The sequence below is a fragment of the Lutjanus erythropterus genome, chromosome 5 (assembly GCF_056507025.1).
Source record: "Lutjanus erythropterus isolate fLutEry1 chromosome 5, fLutEry1.hap2, whole genome shotgun sequence".
Lineage (NCBI taxonomy): Eukaryota > Metazoa > Chordata > Actinopteri > Lutjaniformes > Lutjanidae > Lutjanus > Lutjanus erythropterus.
This window is the reverse complement of record NC_139321.1, coordinates 8471056-8489711: the sequence shown is the minus strand read 5'-3', so window position 1 is coordinate 8489711 and position 18656 is coordinate 8471056. Positions and strand designations below refer to the sequence as shown.

At 41.8% G+C, this 18656-nt stretch overlaps 1 protein-coding gene across 2 annotated transcripts in view; it reads right to left on the bottom strand.

Annotated features, from left to right (window-relative positions):
- LOC146326416 (teneurin-2-like) overlaps window positions 1-18656 on the bottom strand; it is a 110129-nt gene that overhangs the window by 17383 nt on the left and 74090 nt on the right. For both annotated transcript variants that reach the window (XM_084718677.1, XM_084718678.1), the window contains exon 2: window positions 10832-11210. In XM_084718677.1, coding sequence (XP_084574803.1) covers window positions 10832-11057 — 226 coding nt within the window. In that variant the 5' untranslated portion in view covers window positions 11058-11210. The remainder of the gene's footprint in view (window positions 1-10831; window positions 11211-18656) is intronic.

Here is an 18656-nt window from a genome sequence, read left to right as displayed (position 1 = left end):
AGAAAATTGCAGATGTCAGCATGCATTTCCCCAGACTCTGTCAATTAATTGTCTTGTTTGTTACCCAATATTTCTGTGTGTGTGTGTGTGTGTGCGTGTGTGTGTGTGTGAGTGAGTGACGCGGGCATGTGTGTCACTGCGAGTTAGAGCCAGCATCGGTGCTAAATAGCTGGCTCCTTCACCGTGCATTTCCCCGACCTCTTCCTACTATTTGTCTCATTTGTCACCCAGTGTTTGATTGTGTGTGTGTGCGCGCACCTGTGCCAGCATCAGCGCTAATAGCTAGCACTTTCGCTTTCATAGCACAGACAGGATTTTCAAACTAAGCTGAGTTGTGTTCTGATTTGTGTGGATAATGTTATAGAGAGAATCCCAGGGGCACAACAGGTTCTGATAGACCTGCGCTTAGCCACAGTCATTCTCTTCATAGTCCCAAAACAACCATTAATCGCACACATCTATGATGCAGGGAAAAAAAGCCAGCGCGAGTGTGTCAACGGGGGCCCTTTTGACACGTACAGTAGCCTGAGCATGTGTGTCTCCGAGTGCCAAATACCGGACCAGATGTTACTTTGAGTTAAGCCCCCCCTTTACAGACCTCCTTGCATGTGTTGGGGCCACACAAACAAACCCACACGAGCAGTTTCCTGTCTATAAAAGAGCGAATACGGGGATGGGGTGAGTGGGAGTGCGTTGAGGATCGGAGGAGTGCAGAGAAGAGTCGGCCCCAGGATATTCTTCAGCGACTCCTCTGCTCTGTTGCCGCAGCTACGGGACGCTTTTGAGTGTCAGCAGCTGGCAGAGGCGCAGAATGCCAGGGAGAAGACAAAGATAAAGAGGGATCGGAGGAAGAGGGGAGGGATCGCATTTAATCTCACCACCATTTATTTTTAATAGCATGCAGCTGCTTTGTTCTCTCTTTGATCATCGGTAGTCCAGGTTGACTGGAGCCCGATGGAATGCAAGGACACACACAAAGGCATCAAAGTAGCATACAAACGTACAGTCTGTATTCAGTTTTATTTTATTTCTATGGATTCTTGCACTTGTTTACTCCCAGTTTTGAATTTACAAAATGCATACACACTGCAGTCCTCGCTGCTGTCTGTGCAGTGCTGCGGATATGTGCTACTTCTGTGACACAGGGTGTCATCAGCCACTACAAGCGATATGCTTCACCAGGAAGAGTAACACGTGACAGGTATATGCTGTGCAGGAGCCCTGACTAAGCAGAAGAAGTCGCTAGTGAAGCGACAGGGACAAGCTCGTTTCCTACTGCCGAATACAGCAAACTGTCCCTTTTAAGTCCCACCCTTTTTTTGCTCTGTGCTCCAAAAACAGTTTGACCACCTTTCTGTTTTTGTCTAGCTATATATGCTACATGTTAGATTTGTCTGTGTTAAACAGAAAACCAAGTTTGCTCTTTTTCCTCGCAGCAACAAGGCTGTGGATTCAGATCCCAGTGTTCTTTCACTGGCCAGATTCTGTAGCCATTTTTAAACCGCCTTTTCTCTAAAGCAAGGCCAAATTGAACAGATATCAAGAAGTTCATTTTTAGTTATGGCTCAATTTTGACCAAAAATGTACTGACTGCATATAGTCAGTATAGTCAAATGTTATAGAGTAACTCTGAGACCTGTTTTTTCCAGCTGAAAACCAGTGTACATGGCTATTTAGTCATTTTGATGAAAAGTATTTGAATTCTATATATTTCGTTATAAATATGCATAGCAACTGCCCTCTAGTGGGTTATTACAATTGAATTTTGTTATTTGTTGATCTGGAGCAGGTGATAAATATGGTGACAGCTTTCGTCACCAACCAATCCCTCGTCTCCGCATGACAACGCCTCCTGATTCCACCTTTTAATCAGTTGGGTGGTAATTTTCAAATGATTGAACTGACCGAGACTCATTCACAGGCGTTTACAGGTTTTTTTTTTGCTAACTCTCTACTTAGTTTTTTTTTATTTTGGTGCTTTTGATGGCTGGACTGTAGAAGCTCCACTGGACTAACTAACTAACACTAACTATCACTGGTTAATTTGGACATACCTTACCATTTTCAAACATTTTTCAAAATTATGCAGTGGGTATATTAAGGTCCAGACCTGGGTGTAAGTTACACTATAAGTTAGCTAATGTTAGCCAAATGCTAGCTAACTGGCTAGCTAACTGACTAGCTAACGATTTATGTAGATTAACTAGTTAGCCAGCTAGTGTTTGCTAACATTAGCTATCATATGACGATTGATGAAAATTGAAAGTGTTCCACTACAGAGCAAAATACTAGCTAACTAACTAGCTAATTTACATCAATCATTAGCTAGTTTGGTAGCTATTGTTTTGCTAACTTTAGCTAAGTAGATATGATTATATATGTTGCCTTTACAAATTTCCCAGCGAGCTCTTGTAACTATCTTCATAATTAGTTTCTTTTTTTTACAACACAGATGAACCAAATCTAAGTACAGGAAAGAGGAGAGAAGAAAGTTGACTGAGATTTCAAAAGGGGTGGGATTTAGGAAGGATGCTCACTGAAAGTCACCAGAATAGGCTCCACTGCCAGGAATCAAAGCCTGGGTCTCTGCAGCACTGGGAGAAAACTTTACTCCTGTACCAACCCAGTACCAACACACTTTTTTTCTTTATGGAATTAAGTCTGCAAAGGTAGTTTGCAGACTGTAAACACAAGTGATTTAAAGTAGACAAGGACTTATTTAAAAAAAACCCACACATTTATATCCCTGTCATGCTGGTACTTCTCATCCCATCATGGAGGATTCTGCAAACACATCACATAGGAGGCTGCTCTCTCTAGAGTGCTAGGGTTAGTCCCCGAATCCCGCTGAAGAGGGCACATTATGAGAGGCTGCTGCTGCTTCTATACTTGGAAGTCTTCTCTCCCCAAAGAATGGAGAGGACAGAGGAAGCAAAGAGTGCTTCTCCTGGCTATAGCCTCCTCCCGACCACCCAGCAGTGCGTTTTTTCCTCGCCATTCGGTCTTGAATACAGGCCGTGAAGGCAATCACGCCAGGATGCGAATGGCAGAGTTTGGCAGAGTTTTTGGACAAAGCAATCCTTGGCTACCACAGTCATTTGTCACATCAAAGTGGAGAAAAGGGAATGCAGAATGAGGTAAACACGGCAACTATAATGTAGGTATATTGCGGCCTCTAGGTTTGAATGGGCTCATTCTGAGTATATTAGCACATATGTCTGTCTGTGACGATGAGAGGTCAAGCCTATAGAGCTCAGATAGAGGGCACAACCCTGTGAGAAATCAAAGACACACACACAGTATGCTCATTTCAAAGCCATAGAGAGGCCCCAACGTAATATATGTGTGATATGATCACTAAAGCAACAATACAGGAACAGCAAGGGTGAAAGAAAGGAGGGGGGAAAGAAAGAGGCAGAAAAAAGCAGGCATGAAAGGTGTGACAGAAGAGCAGAAGAGGACATAAAAGAAAGTGAGAAAAAAAAGTGAAAGATGGACCCTGAGAGAGAACGAGACAGAGACAGAATGAATGGGGACAGTAGATGATGTTGAGTGTTGTCCAGGCAGTAAGGCAGGCAGGTGGGTGGTGGATTCTCTGTGTAGGTTCCATCCCTGGGGGCAAAGCAGCAGAGGAGAATGTAGAGGGGCTCATTTAGATCCTCTAAAAAGTAAAGGCCAAAGCTTCTAGAGACTGCAGCGGCTGTGATAATGCCTGCTGCCTAGAGGTGGACCTGCAGGGACAACACACCCCCCGGGATGTGTCTGAATATGAGCTGCAAGAAAGGACGAAGGGAGAGAGACGAGGAGATGTACAGCACGGGCTGAAGATCAGAGAGACAGACAGGTGAGGGACTGCAGACAAACAAAGAGAGACTGCAGCAGGAAGCAGAGGCGACTGATGCTTCTGTGCACTGCTCAGAGTGGCATTAGTCATATTTGTGTTTGTGTGACAAAACTATCTGTTTAGCTTTGATAAACGAAAAAGAAAAGATATGACTAGTTAAAGGAACAGTTCGGATTACTTAATGTGGGGCTGTATGTGGTACTTGCTGATAATCAATGTTGATGCTGGCCAGGACAGAAGCTAAGGAATGAACTGCTGTGCACACGGTCAGCAGCAAAAGGTATTTTAGCCACCCAAAATATAACATCTATATTTAGAATATGTGAACCATTTTACTTTGCTGTCGGAACGCCTCTTCTGATATATGAGCCAAGCATCACTCTCCAAACCAACCAAACCCTACAGATAAAATCAGTCATTTTGCCTTGCAAAACACAGGAGTTTGGCTCGATCTGTTAGTTTGCTTGTGTTATTGTGCGACTTCAGTGAATCTGAATCATCCTTTTAAAACCCCAAAGTCAACAATAACACAAACAAACAAACAGATCTAGGCAGTGGTACACCAGCAACTCCCACGTTTTTTGAGGTAAAATCACTGATTTTGCCAATGGAGTTTGGTAGGTCTGGAGAGAATGATGTTATTAGACTCACAAAAGCAGTTTCCTATCAAACAAGGTTGTCTGACGGCCAAGTAAAGTGGTGAACATTTTCTAAATATTGCATACACTTTTTTTTAGATTGGCGCTGTTTAAGTGGCCAAAATGCCTTTTGTTGCTGACCCTGTCCACAACAGTACATCATTTAACTTCCAGGCCGTCTCTGCTTCACCAGTTTAGTGTCATCTATTGTAGGCAATACAGTGATTATTAACACTGTACTCCACACAGCTCAAATAATCCCATCTATCCCTTAAGAATTGTGTATGTAAAATAAAGCCAACGTGCGGGTAAATCTCCTTCTTATGATTGAGGCTTGTACATTATGTCTTATTGGGATCGCTGATGTATTCAAATATGTTGCTTTGTGGTGTTAAATAGTGAACACTTGTAATGAGCTTTCCAGGCTGCTGCACGTTATGGTGAGGGAAGAATGTGTTATTTGGCTGTGCTTATCCAAGTAGACTAGGTAATAAGTGTGTAATGGGGAAACAGTGGAGTTGAGATCCAATGAAAAAGCAGGGGGTCTGTTGGAATACACAGCCATACCCGCTTTATCAAAATCTGCAAGGAGCCGTTTGGGACGGCTATACTGTAGTGTTCAAACACTGAAAATAAAGTGAGAAGAAAAAGGATTCACTCAAAATTAGCACATGCTCAGATAGCATGTTCAAAATTGTGAAATACAGCCTGGTGTTTCTGCATAATTTGAAATAGGAATTTCAACATTATAGAATAATATATTGTTCAATACAACAGCACTTACGCCCACTTATAAACTCTTCTCAGTGGTAGCCAGATAATCAGACTAAATTGCTATTGAGTTTCATTTCATTCCTTCAGTCTGACATCATGTTAATGTATTCAATTAGAGAGGGATGCACTGTATCTGTCCTGCTTGTGTCATTTTCAGTTGAAATGGAAGCTGCAGTGGAGGCTGCTACTCGCAGTTGACTTAAGGTTTTCCACATGACCCCAGGTATATAACAAATACACCGATTTGAGAGCTGTTACTTTGATAAGTACATGTATAACAGCCTGCACTTTCTTCACCATTTCCCGTTTCTGTTTTTAGTACACGTAGCAAGTCGGCTTCCTAGCTGCGTAGAAATATGATTTCCTCTTTCTATTCCTACCTTTGATTGGTCACTTATTTCTCCAGCTGTCAGCGGGCTCGACACCAGATTTTCTGAACCGTCGAAACTAATCTGTGACTTTTGTGAGTCATTTTAAAACACGATAACGTGAACGAACTACCAGATGGAGGCAGTGGTAGACCAGCAATACCAGTCGTCTGCGAGGTAAAATGACACAGCAATATTTGGCTTCCATAACAGTTGTTTTCTGTCGGGAAAAGGCCGTTTGAAGACACGATAAAGGGGTGAAAATACTCTAAACCTTTTTTTTAAGTGGCTAAAATGGCTTTTTTGTTGCTGAAATCTCTCCACAGCAGTTTACTGCGTACCTCCCATGCTGGTACTCCTCTCTGTTTCTCCTAACTGGGGGTGTGCCAGCCGCCATCTACTAACTATCAATAAGTACCCATCCCTTTAGCCCTACACTGTACACATCTCTAGGATATAATTTGTAGTGTTATGTGAATAATCTTTCCTGCAGATGTACAGTCAACATAATATTATATCTGGCATCATTAAGAAAATATAGCACAGAAGACATAGAAAGATGTAACTCTATCTTTCTGAAGTGCAAATGCAAGCACAATCTTGGGGCACGATTTGGCCCACAGTTTCAAGACTGCTGGAGCAGGACGAGTACGCCGTAGGAATACATTAGCAGCATATGGACTTGGGGCCTATAAATAAAGGTCATTGACATCAGCTCCTCTCACCTGCTTTTAAAGCAGCAAGCAGCTTCCTAAAGGGCTGGGAGGTAAGTCCAGAGCCGCAAATTTGCAGCTGCTTCCAAAAAGACTCCAAACACACTCCAAATATGGTTCCGAAGGGAGGTGATGCTCCGTTTTAAATCAGCTTTATGCTTCAGGAAACACTGAAATTCCAGTCAAGCTTTTTCATGCATAATGATGTGCAGTAAGTGAGTTATTTTAGAAGGCAGTGATATCTGTGTAGTAAGATTACAACTCCAGTAAGGAGTAGAACTACTGTGCATAACTAGAATTATAGTGAGAAAAGCAAGCCTTTCTTTAAAGGGATAGTTTGAATTATTTGATATATGAGGTACCTATAGATAGTCAGTGTATGATCTACATACATATTTAGAATATTTTCACCACTTTGCCATCAGACGGACTGTTTTTTGATGGGAAACAACTATCTAAGCTAAACACCGATGTTGCTGGTCTACCGCTGCCTTGATCTGTTCATTTGTTTGTTATTGTGTGACTTCTGTGTTTTACAAGGATAGTTCTGATTCACTGAAGATACACAACTCCTACAGAAACTCCTGTGTTCTGAAAGTAAAATTACTGATTTCACCTACAGAGTTTTGTTTGGCTTGGCAAGAGGGATATTTAGTTTATATAATGGCCGTCTCCTGTTGGCAAAGTAAAGTGGTGAAAATATTCTAAATATAGTGTAAGATAACCTGATATTGATTTTGGAGGTGGAGGTGGACCTTTTGTTTAAGCTGCTGAGCCCGTCCACAGCTCTGCATTGCTTAGCTTCCATGCTGGTACTCCTCTCCACTTCCCCTAATCGGTGGTGCATCAACCAGCATCTGCTGTAGGTTAACACACTGACTGTTGATAAGTACCTCAGACAACCCCACTTTATATAACCCAAACTATCGCTTTAAGCAAAAACTGACAGTACCTATCAAAAACCTGTTCTTACAACCTGTTCTTATTTTGATAATTGAAGAAAAGTGTTAGTGTTCTTCTTGGACTGCAGCTCCAAGAATCACATCTCAAGATCCTTGATTTGGCTGAGGACACATCCTGAGGACATCTGCTATACTCCTAATAATTTGCGCTGCATAACTCAATGCAAATGAACTTTCAGAATTGCCACAAACAGCCCCACTGCCTCCCAAAAAAAAAAAAAAAAAATGAGGTGCGAAAATTGTGCATTTGTGCCTGAGCAGTGTTTGCACGTGCTGGGTAATGAAGCCTGAGTAACAAAAAATGTGAAAATCATCAAGATAAATGTCAGTGGAGTGTATGAACTTTTCTCCAACTGCAGCAGGTGAGTCAATAAGCTGCTCAATATGAAACTCAGTGATAGTTTGATGTGTGAGCACACGTGCTTACCGGGTGCTCCGGCCCCACTTGTGCATGGCTCGCACCTTCATGTCTCACACATGAGTATAATGATGGCTGTAAGGGCAAGTCAATATGTATTAACACACCGCAGGACTGTAAATTGGTTGCACACATAACCATTAAAGCAAAACTGCAGTCTGAGAATAGCTGCGTTTGACCTCAAAACTTCTCCACGAGAAGCTGAAACGCCGTGAAGGCTCGCCCGACCAAAAGCACAACATCATTATAATTTAATCAAAGTTAATCATATTTTCTAGTGTGGCCCCATCAGCACATGAATTACTAATATTGCAGGTCAGTTCAGATATCAAACCTCCCCTTCAAACCATTTCAATAAAAGATTTTCAATGAAACAACAAGGACATTTTCTATATTCAATCTCCCCTATGTCCAATTTTCATAGTTGCTGCTGAAGAAAATAAAGTTTCTGTCTCTTCTCACCATCTTGCCTCTGAACCACAAGCTGTTCAAAAGACGAACACATTGTATCAATCCCTCACTCTCTCATGTACCAGTTACACACATATTCGGTTGGAAAGATGAAGAAAACTCTATTTATCTGCTGCTTCCCTCGCTGTGTCTTTCTCACTCTAACTCCTTCTCCTTCTCCCTCCTTCCAGCACTACTCCTCGTCCCGTGGTGTCACAGTCCATATGGTGCTGCAACACTGTTGGTCTCCTGTGGCCACACTTCCCACGATGCATCTGTGGCTCTGGGCTTTTCGAGGGAGCTGATAGGCTGAGAGGACTGTGGTATCGACCAGCCGTCGCCCGGTGTGAGGTCAGCCCGGTGCAGCAGTGGAGTGTGTCCGAACAGCACACACCACTGACTTCCAATCTTTCATCCATCCCCGCCAATCAATCCTCCATTTTCTATCGTTACCTTTGCAGCCGCAGAACAAAGTACGCTCTTCTGTTGCATTCTTTTCTTTAGAGGAAAAGAAACATTTTTCCCTGTGTGTGAGCCATTAAACATTTTCTTTCTTAAACTACTGTCAGATTGATCTCTTAATGCTTGAAACCACGCACAGCCAGGCATGAAACCTTGACAGCAGATTCACCTTTGCTATCATGAACATGCTCTGTTTAGAAAATGCCAACGAGGACTCTCCAACATATATGTTCTTATTTATTTTTGAAAAGGATTTTATTGTTATTCAACTCTCTCCTGCGCTGTTGTGTTGTATTGCTCAGTGCTCTCTTCCTCTCCTGTCTGTGTCCATGCAGAGAAAACAGAGCTTAGCAAAGATCAATCCCATTGAGTCTGACTCCTTTCACTAGCCAGGGATCAATACTGCCTGTTTCATGTCCCTCTGCAATATACACATGTGCGCACACACATACACAAACGCGCACACACACAGAGTTTAAAGACATGCCTATGAGAGCAGGCCCACCCCTTTAGAGATGACCTATCGGCCTATCGGCTAACTTGCTCACCGGGGGATACAGAAGTTCATTATGACAGGCTTGCCAGTGCTAAAGGTCTGCTTTGGTCCTCTGCTGCAAAGTGCAGCATTTACACCATCTGATTACATTAACAGCTTGCCACAGAGGCCTCGCAACGAAACGCACGGTGGATGAAAGTAATAACATACAGCTGGAAAACATTTACAGGTGCAACAACGTGACTGTTGAATGTGTGATAGCAGATGTTTAAGTAATGTAAGAATCACAAAACAGGGCTGGAAGGGCTTTAAAAAGTGTTCAGCTATGCTTGGCTCAACCATATGTGCTGGACAGGAAAATGAGTTGCTTACTGGAGCTGCACCGAGAGCAAAAATAATTGGTCAAATCTGACAGGAAATTGCTACATCCTTGAGTTTCTAGTTTTGCTTTTCAGCTGCAATGGGTAGCCTTCATTATCTGTTATGTCTAGGAAGTATTTTGTAACCTTGGCGCCAGATTACATCCCATAAACTCCTATTTTTTGATAGCGCCTGCTCACTCCTATGCTGAACAACAATAATAATAATAACATATAATGTTTTATGCAAATTATCTTCTGGGGAAATATGTTTCTTGCAGAGAGTAAGTTGAAAAGATTGATACCACTCTCATGTATGTATGATAAAAATTAAACTACCGACAGCCGGGGTTGTTGTCATCGATATTGATACCAGTATCTGAAGATGCCTCCAATGCTGCTGGTATTGGTTTCAGCAAGTACGCAGGTCTGCTCAGTCTAATACCACATAATCTGGTATGCATTTTTTTCCCCAGGATGGCTAAGTCATGTTCCACGGCATTGATTGCCTGTAGGCCTATGTATTTACATAAACAATAGCAATCACATGGCATCCAGATAGGATTAGTAGTATACAGCTGTTAGAAAATAATAGTATATATGTAACGCACTAGTCTTGGATTGGTAGTCAGGACAGATATGCAAAGTTCAGGTATCGGAATCGGCATTGTGACAGAAAAATCTGTATCGGAAAGTGTTTACCGATGACAGTCTGTTAGCTTAGCTTAGTGCAAGGACAGGAAGCAGGGAAAACCAGGTAGCCTTACCAACACGTCACATTACGTTTGTTAAATCTGCACCAAATGAGTAAAAACATTGTGGTTCCACACATAACGCCCTGAAAAAATGATGTTTTTGTACAAGTGAAACAAACATGATATAAACTGTTTAATAGTGAACATTAAAGGTGCTAGTAGGTTGCACCACTTTGGGCAGAGTGAGGCCGATTTTCAGTCTGTATGCTAAATTGCGCTAATCACCTGCTGGCTGTAGCTACAAAGTTAGTGTCAGCGACATGAGAGGGCATGGCTAGGTGGATGGATCTGCGAAACTCGCACAAGATGTTAACATATTGTTTTTTTATTAAGCATGTTGCACAAACTAATAATGTATTATAATGTGAAATCATTGTGGTTAAGATCTGTTTATGTTTAGAGACAAAAAACACTTGGTTACACACACAACTGACATAAGGGTGGTATCAATATTCTAATCTCACTCTTGGCAAGAAAAGAAAAAACTGTCATAATGTACATGTAATGTCTCCAGGCCAGCACTGTATGGATCAAGACTAAATCTGTAGTGCGATAAAGCATTTGAAAGAGATGCTTTTCCTCATAAACCCACCTTGCCTGGAGTACTCGTCAGCCTCGTGGTGGACCAGGTCAGTCACACAGCCGCCATAATGCAGCCTCTGCTCATGGTCAAATGCCTTGAGGGTCTCGCTGGAGCTGTAGGACTTCTGCGTAGGCACGCGGCACTCGTCTGCATCCAGGGAGGCGGTGTTGTACTGGGAGTCTTTGGAGCAGCGGCCCCTGGTCAGGGAGCGGTGCCTACGATCCTTCAGGTCCATTTCTGAGGGTGGGTATGGGTGGGGAGGGAGGCAGGGATGACGGGAGAAGAGATGGAAGCAGAGGAGGAGGAGGAGGAGGAGGAGAAGGTGGTGGGGGGGAGATGGAGGGGCCTCCTAGCGGGCCTCCGTAATGTCAATCTCCACTTCAGTCACCTGGAAAACAGAGATAGAGAGAGGGAGATGGAGAGAGTGGAAAAGACAGAAAAGGGTTGGTATAAAATTAATGGATGCACTGCTGTGACTCACTCTTGCTTTGCGCTCCCCAGTGAATCTACAGGGAAAGTTAGGTAAGAGGGAGTGCGGCGAGTGGACATTTGAGCAACCAGGCAAATATACAACACATCGGAGTATTGATGCAGGATAAGTAAGGCTATTGTGTGGAGAAACAGAGCTGCCAGGGCTGCAGGTCCACGGAGATAGACAAGCATCGACCGCGCTGATGAAAAATGGCCACCCAGCATTTAAATCCATGACATAAAAACAGACAGTGACTCAAACATGGTCCAACCGTCCTAAACCGGTGTCAGTGACGCATGACTACAGACACACGAGGGGGAAACAATGATGACAAGACGGGGCAAGAGAATTAAGAGACAAAAAAGTCAGCGGAAATCAGAGAGAAATGAGACAGAATGATGAGAAAAGAGACAGATTATCTAGAAAAGGTAAAGGGCAAGAAAGACAAAAAAAAAAAAAAAAAAAAGGAGCCGGATGCAACAGGAAGGATGGAAGAAAAGAGAAATGACTTGAGGGCATTGCTAGTCTCTCCCTCATTATCAGAGTGAGAATGAATCCCACTCCCTTAGAGGCTGTAAGGGATAATCAAACACAGCCAGACACAGATACACACACGCACACACACACACACACACACACACACACACACACCCACAAACAAACACACCCAAATGCACATATACAGTATGGAGGTACCTGTCTTACTTGGCCTTGACACAGCTTGTAACACAACTTGTACCACAGCTGAACAACATCAAGACATCACTTCCTCTGTGCATTATGTCTGATCTGTTGTTTTTCAGCTGCAATGGGTAGCCGTCATTATCTGTTATATCTAGAAAATATTTTATTAGTGTATTTCATCTCAAAAACTCCTTTTTAGATGAAACATGCAAAGACATCTCCTCTGTGCTTAATAATAATTATAACATTTTATGAAAATTAAGTTTTTGAGGTATATGTTTATTGACTTTCTTGCCAAGAGTGAGATGAAAAGATTAACAGCATGTTAGCTTAGCACAAAAAACAGGAAGCAGACAGAAAAAGTCTAATTAACATGCCAAAAAAGTGTAAAAAATATGTCATGGTTTGGCACAGAATACCTCAATTTGTCAGTTTTAAACTTTTGTACAAATTTACCTAATGAGATGCCAGGCAGAGCATGATCCATTTTCAGTCTCTAGGCTAAGCTAAGCTAACCGGCTGCTGGCTGTAGCTACACAGTGAGTGTACACACATTAGAGTGGTATCAATGTTCTGACCTCACTTTTGGCAGGAAAGAAGAGTGGTGTTATCTTTTCTGGTTTCTAAATTATTTTGGAGAAGCTACCAACAGTAGCATGTTAGCTTAGCTTAGCACGAAGACAAGAAGCAGGAGGAAATTGCTAGCCACATTGTGTTTATTTATACACAAAAACTGCAAAAACAACAGGTTGTAATTTGAAATAGAACGGCCCATAAAACCTCTATGTGTCGCTTTTTAACTTTGAACAAACAATATTCTGGTAGGCACTTTTTTGGCCAGAGCGAGGCACATTTTCAGTTAAGCCAGCCAGATGCTAACTGTGGCTACATAGTGAGCATACAGTCATGAGAGTGGTATCAATTTTCTAATCTCACTGTTGGCAGGAAAGAAGAATAAGCATATTTCCCAAAATGTCAAACTATTCTTTTAGTAGGATTTGGTACTGTTTGTATTTTTGCAATTCTGCTTATTGATATAGGTTCTTGACTCTTTGAGTTTACAGTGGAGTTATGTGAAATGCCAATTGCCATTAGCAGAAATGTTGAGCTAAGTTAATGTTAGCACAATAAGCGTATCGAGGGCAGGTTTAGGGTGGGTAGGGGGTTTACTTAGGCTACTATCTGATCATTGTAAAGCATTTGCAAAGGACCTCATTATGTGAGTGAGAATGAATTCCACTCCCTTAGAGGCTGTAAGCAATAATCAAACACAGCCAGCCACAGAAACAAACACAGTCACATGCACATTTACAGTATGGAGGTACGTGTTCCATGACACAGCTTGTGGCGACTTGTACCATGACTAAACATGCACATCAAGGCATCACTCTGCGTTTACGCCTGATCTGTCCATCTCTATTGCATCACAACCCGCGCACTTTAATCTATTCAAATCTTAGACTTGTGGATGCAGATTATACATGATTATGATGCTAATACAGCATGATACTAGTGCAGCAGCCTTGAGCAACGCATTACATTAGCAGCTAAAGATCAAAGTACAACAATACAACAACCAGCAGTAATTGACAGGAACGCTTCTAGCAGCTGCCTGTATGGGATATTTATGGTAATAAATAGGTCATCCATGTTTCTATTGCTTCAGGCTGAGGAAAGTCTGGTCCACCCACTGCATTACAGCGTAGCGTTGAATTTTCATCAAAATACTTCTCAGCCTGGACAGCATGTATTGATATCAGAGCGGGGTAAGGGCCCTTTCTAAAGAACAGGCATCATTTGATTCAGAATATGTGATGTAACTAATTGCATGCTGGGACGGAGGGAGAATGAGGAGGGAGAAAAAGAGAGAGAAGGGCTCACAGAATGCGAGTCAATCTATTCAATGAGGGCTCATTTTAAAATGCTTAGAAGGTAGTATTGAAAAGTGCCCTGCTATGTCCATTGATTAACAGTAGGTATTAAGTCTCATAAAGAGCTCATTATGCTCCAGCATCCATCACACAGGCTATTAGGAGTTCAACCTTAATGTGTTGGTACCTTGAATGGAGGGTGAGGAAACAGAGAGGGATACTGGCTCGGGAAATGTGGGGACATTATGAGTGGCATTATGCAAACGATGGGCAAACAAGGCTTTGTGAGTGTGCACAGCTGTGTGTTTGTGTGTGTGTGTGTGTGTGTGTGTGTGTGTGTGTGTGCGTGCACTGTATGTCTGTTGAATGCATATGATAGGGCTATAATTATGTTAAAGGAACAGTTAAAATATTATTTTAAAATATTTAGATGACAAGTTTGATACCACTTTTTGTCTGTGTGTTAAACACAGAGATAGTAGTCTAGCTTAGCATAAAGACAGGAAGAGGAAACACCCAGCTTGGCTCTTTCCGAAGTAACATAATACACCTAACAGCACCTATAAAGTTCACAAATTATCAAGCTGTATACTGTTTATTTAATTCTTATATTACCTAAAATATAAAAAACAGCAATTTATGGTTTAAGGAGAAGGTCAGGGCTGTAACTTTTTCTTTTCACACTTTAACCATCAGACTAGTTCACTGGTGTGATGTCTCCATCTATAGTGCTGGTTGACACACAGCCTCTGTGTAACAACAAGAATCCATGATGCCACAGTGCGCAGCTGTTAGGCAAACATTTCAAATCACATTGACATTTACAATAACAGAATGCCGAGTGTTGCACCATAAGGATGATACATTCCCAAAACAATTGAGCGTACTCGGAGAGCAAAAGGGGACAAATGGTAAAGACATCTTGGAAAAATAAAATGTCATGGAAATCAAGTCATGATAACTTATGAACCTGCACTGCCGTGCTTGTGAAGCAGCTGTAGTTTTTTTGTATGCTAACAATTTAAACCATGCTAAACTAACTAAGAAAACCTTGCCATCAGGACATGCTAATAACTAATCATGTCTGCAAGTGCTGTAATAGATGCTCATTTACTTTAAAATAAAGTTAGCAAACCCCAGGAACACTTTTTTGTAGAAAGACAGGTGTAAGAAATGCACTGAGCTACAGAAGCTAGTGGTACAGCTCCTATAGCTTGGAGGTGACGCCAGGACTTTTTTATCTGCTTATTTATTTGCTGCCTCCAGTCTTTATGCTAAGCTAGGCTAGTTGCTTACTGGCTGCAGCTCTGTATTTAACTACGGTGACCAGAAGGAGGTCTGCATGGTTATACTGTAACAGCCTGGTGTTGTTTTCAGCTGATTTAATGAAGGTAAACAAGTGGTCGTGTTTAACACCAGCGTGCTCAGGTTCAGCACTTCTCAGAGGCTGCACATTTATCATTGTTGCCATTGTGACTAAGTGTTGCTGAAAAGAAATGACACACTGTTATTCCAATTGTGTTCCAGCATAATCTGTCTTGATCAGGGACCACATTTGGACCTGTAACACCTACAATATTTTAGATTGCTCTTGCCAGCCTGCACTGTAACCACTAGTGCAACTCGACTAATTTCAGATGCACCGTCACTTTGTTATGAAACTGGGCTTGTCAGTAGGTGTGCTAAGCACTGAAATAAGTGTTGCCCATCCTGATGAAAACACCTATTGTGCTTGCATAAGTGCATACATGTGTAAAGTGCGTATGAATGTGTGGTACACTCGAGGGTCCAGGTTTGGGGGTTTAAAAATATGGTCATCCTATGTTTGGCGCACGAATATGAGAGTGTTATTGATCTTCTCATGTAAGAAAGTGAATAAGTGAATTTTCCAAAATGCTGAACAAGTCCTTTAAAAGTTCAGTCAGGCTGGGGTTACACACAGGTGTGTGTGTGTGTGTGTGTGTGTCTGAGAGATGGAGACACTAGAAGGACTTGAGTAGTAGTTTGTAGGTGTAATGCTACTTGAGTAGGAGGAGAGAGGACACAGAATGAGAGATAGATGGATAAAGTGGAGAAAGCCAAGGGGGTCAATCACGAGATCCGGAACGCATATCAATCACCTTCCACCCACGCAGGTGTTTTCTTCAAGGTCGCTGACGCACCCACATACACACCCGTCAAACTTTTTCTTGTTAATTACTCCGGTGACAGCAGTCCAACCTCCGCTGATCATCACACCGAGGGGGGATTATCTCATTTATCAGAACTATAATGGTCTATTGTCATGCCAACTGGTCGCGTATCGTGACTTCATGGTATGCGGCCAGTCAGGCACACGGACGCATGCATATTCATATACAAACACACAGAAAGACACACATGTGCAAAACTGTGCAAACACCCGCGTGAGGCAGTAGCTGCGTTTCCCTGACAGACGAAAAAAGGGTGGTTAGACGAAGGAGAAAAGAGACATGCGTGCGACCGTGAAATGACCATGAAATCCAGGCAGAATGAGAAAAGTAATTGGAAGACGACAGGGAGGGTGGAGAATTCATTTTCGAAATTACAGAGGTGAAGTTTGGTACAGATAATGGCCTTTTCTCTGCAAATAAGAGCTCGGAGAGAAAAATATGGAGAATGACACAATGTAAATCCACTGTAACTAGAAATCACACCCAGTTAATAGGAAGCTAATGACATCAGTGGATTAGCGAGCATCAAACAAGATGGTTTCCCATTCAACCTGATCAACCTCTGACAGAACAGAGTCCAGATATCAAAGAAAAGAAGGCGGCAATATACAGACATGGCTTTAAATACAGACGCAGCTATTTTAAAAAACAGTTTTTTTAATCCAGTGTATAATCACACAGGATTAGTGTTTCAAGAGCGTTTCTTATAGACGGAAAATAAGCATCTAGCCTTCTTGACCTGTCACAATCACCATAATCTGACACAATAAATTTATGCTGATTAGGTTTTATACATATTAAGACTGTAAACGTAAAGAGTAAGTTGTAACACACAACCATGTTATCAAAATCGTACATGTCTGTACGAAATAGCATGTCTCTGTGAGCAACATTGTATATACAATGGTTTGTTTTATATAACCTAAAATGATAATTAATCCAGTTTATTTTGATGCTTTGCAGTCATGCTACCTTCAAGCCTACATGCTAAAAAAGTTAGCTATGTAATGGCTACTTAGGGTATAGGAGGGTTTTTTTTTGCAACTTTAAATTGTTCAGTTTATTGCTATTCTTTAATAATGTTCTTAAATAAATTAATTTAATTCCTAATAAAATAACACATTGGATAGTACGGATCTTAATTAAATCGGTAAATTACCTCACATTGTTACATCAGTCCCCAGTTATGTTACAACTCACCCCAGTAGTGGGATAGGTTGTAACAACAGAACTCTTTGTATTAGACATTAAGTCACTTAATCTGTGATTGTGTCGCAGACGTCCAAGTGGGTTTCATTTTCAGTAGACAAATATGGATACCTGGTGTCAAAGTTTGAGAGATCTACCATCAACAACCACTGAGTTACTGATGCTCAAATAAAAAGTGTAACTACCATCCCCGGTCTCTCCCACTGTTTTCCTAAAAGTGCTTGTCAAATATTTGTTCAGTAACTCTGTCGGTCCCCAATTACAGAAAAACTTGAAAGCAAAAAAATATACTGTCAAACCACCAGACTGCTTTGTATAAAAAGCCAGCAGTGGGTCAGAGATGTTTCAGCGGCAGGTACATTAGTGCATTCATGGCTTGAAATTGCCTCGGGTATTTTGTGTGTTGTTGCGTCATGCTTCAAATCTGCCCGGAGAAAGAAGAGCCGCAGAGATAACGGCTCTGTGAACGTGCCGATCACAAAGGACGCGGCTCGTGCATATTATTTCTCTGTATTCGCCATGGTTGTACATTGGTCAGATACCCAGAGACAATTAGCTGCAGAGATTCCATCCAGCCGCTGCCCTCATTTATCAGACAAATAAGCAGAGAGGCGGTGTGTGAGCGCTTGTATAGATGCTGTTTAGGGCCATCACACTGTGGGAGGCTTCCTGTCCAGATGACTCCTACTGCAGCTAACTAGGAGAAGGCTCAAGCAGGGCATGTTCACAATATAAGCTACAAAATATACTGACATTTGACACACTACAGACAAAACTATACGCCAGAGCTTGGACAGTGTCCAGCTTTTTGTATATTTCAGCATGTATATCGCTCTGTGTGATGTATACTGCATTCTCACCAAGGCTGCAGCAATAAAATCAAATGCATTAATCTGCCTAATTATTTTCCTTGAGTAATCGATTAATACTTTGGACTATAAACAGAAAATAGTGAATAATGCATGTTATGCACCTGTAATGCATCTTCAAATGTCCTGTCTTGTCCAAACCTCTATCACTTGCAGTTTATCGCAAAATTATAAATTAAATTAATTGAATTATTAATTGAAATTAAAATGATTGCTAATCAAAATAGTTCTTACTTACTGAGGTGCTTATATGTCACATATGCTTATATGTGCAAGATGAAGACACAAACCTTTACAGGTGTGTAGTTGAGATCAAAATAAAGGGCAAATTTGAAGATGGGAGTGGTCCGAGCAAAGGTAGTCACCCTTTATGCCTCTTGCCCACATCCATCTGAAGTTGTGGATTAGTGTACCCCAGTTTCAATCACTCCCATCCACTCTAAGATATTGGGTGGAATTTCACCTTGTGAGTCTGTGTGTGTGTGTGAGTGTGTGTGTGTGTCACATTGACAAAATGTGGGCCTGGAGACACCGACT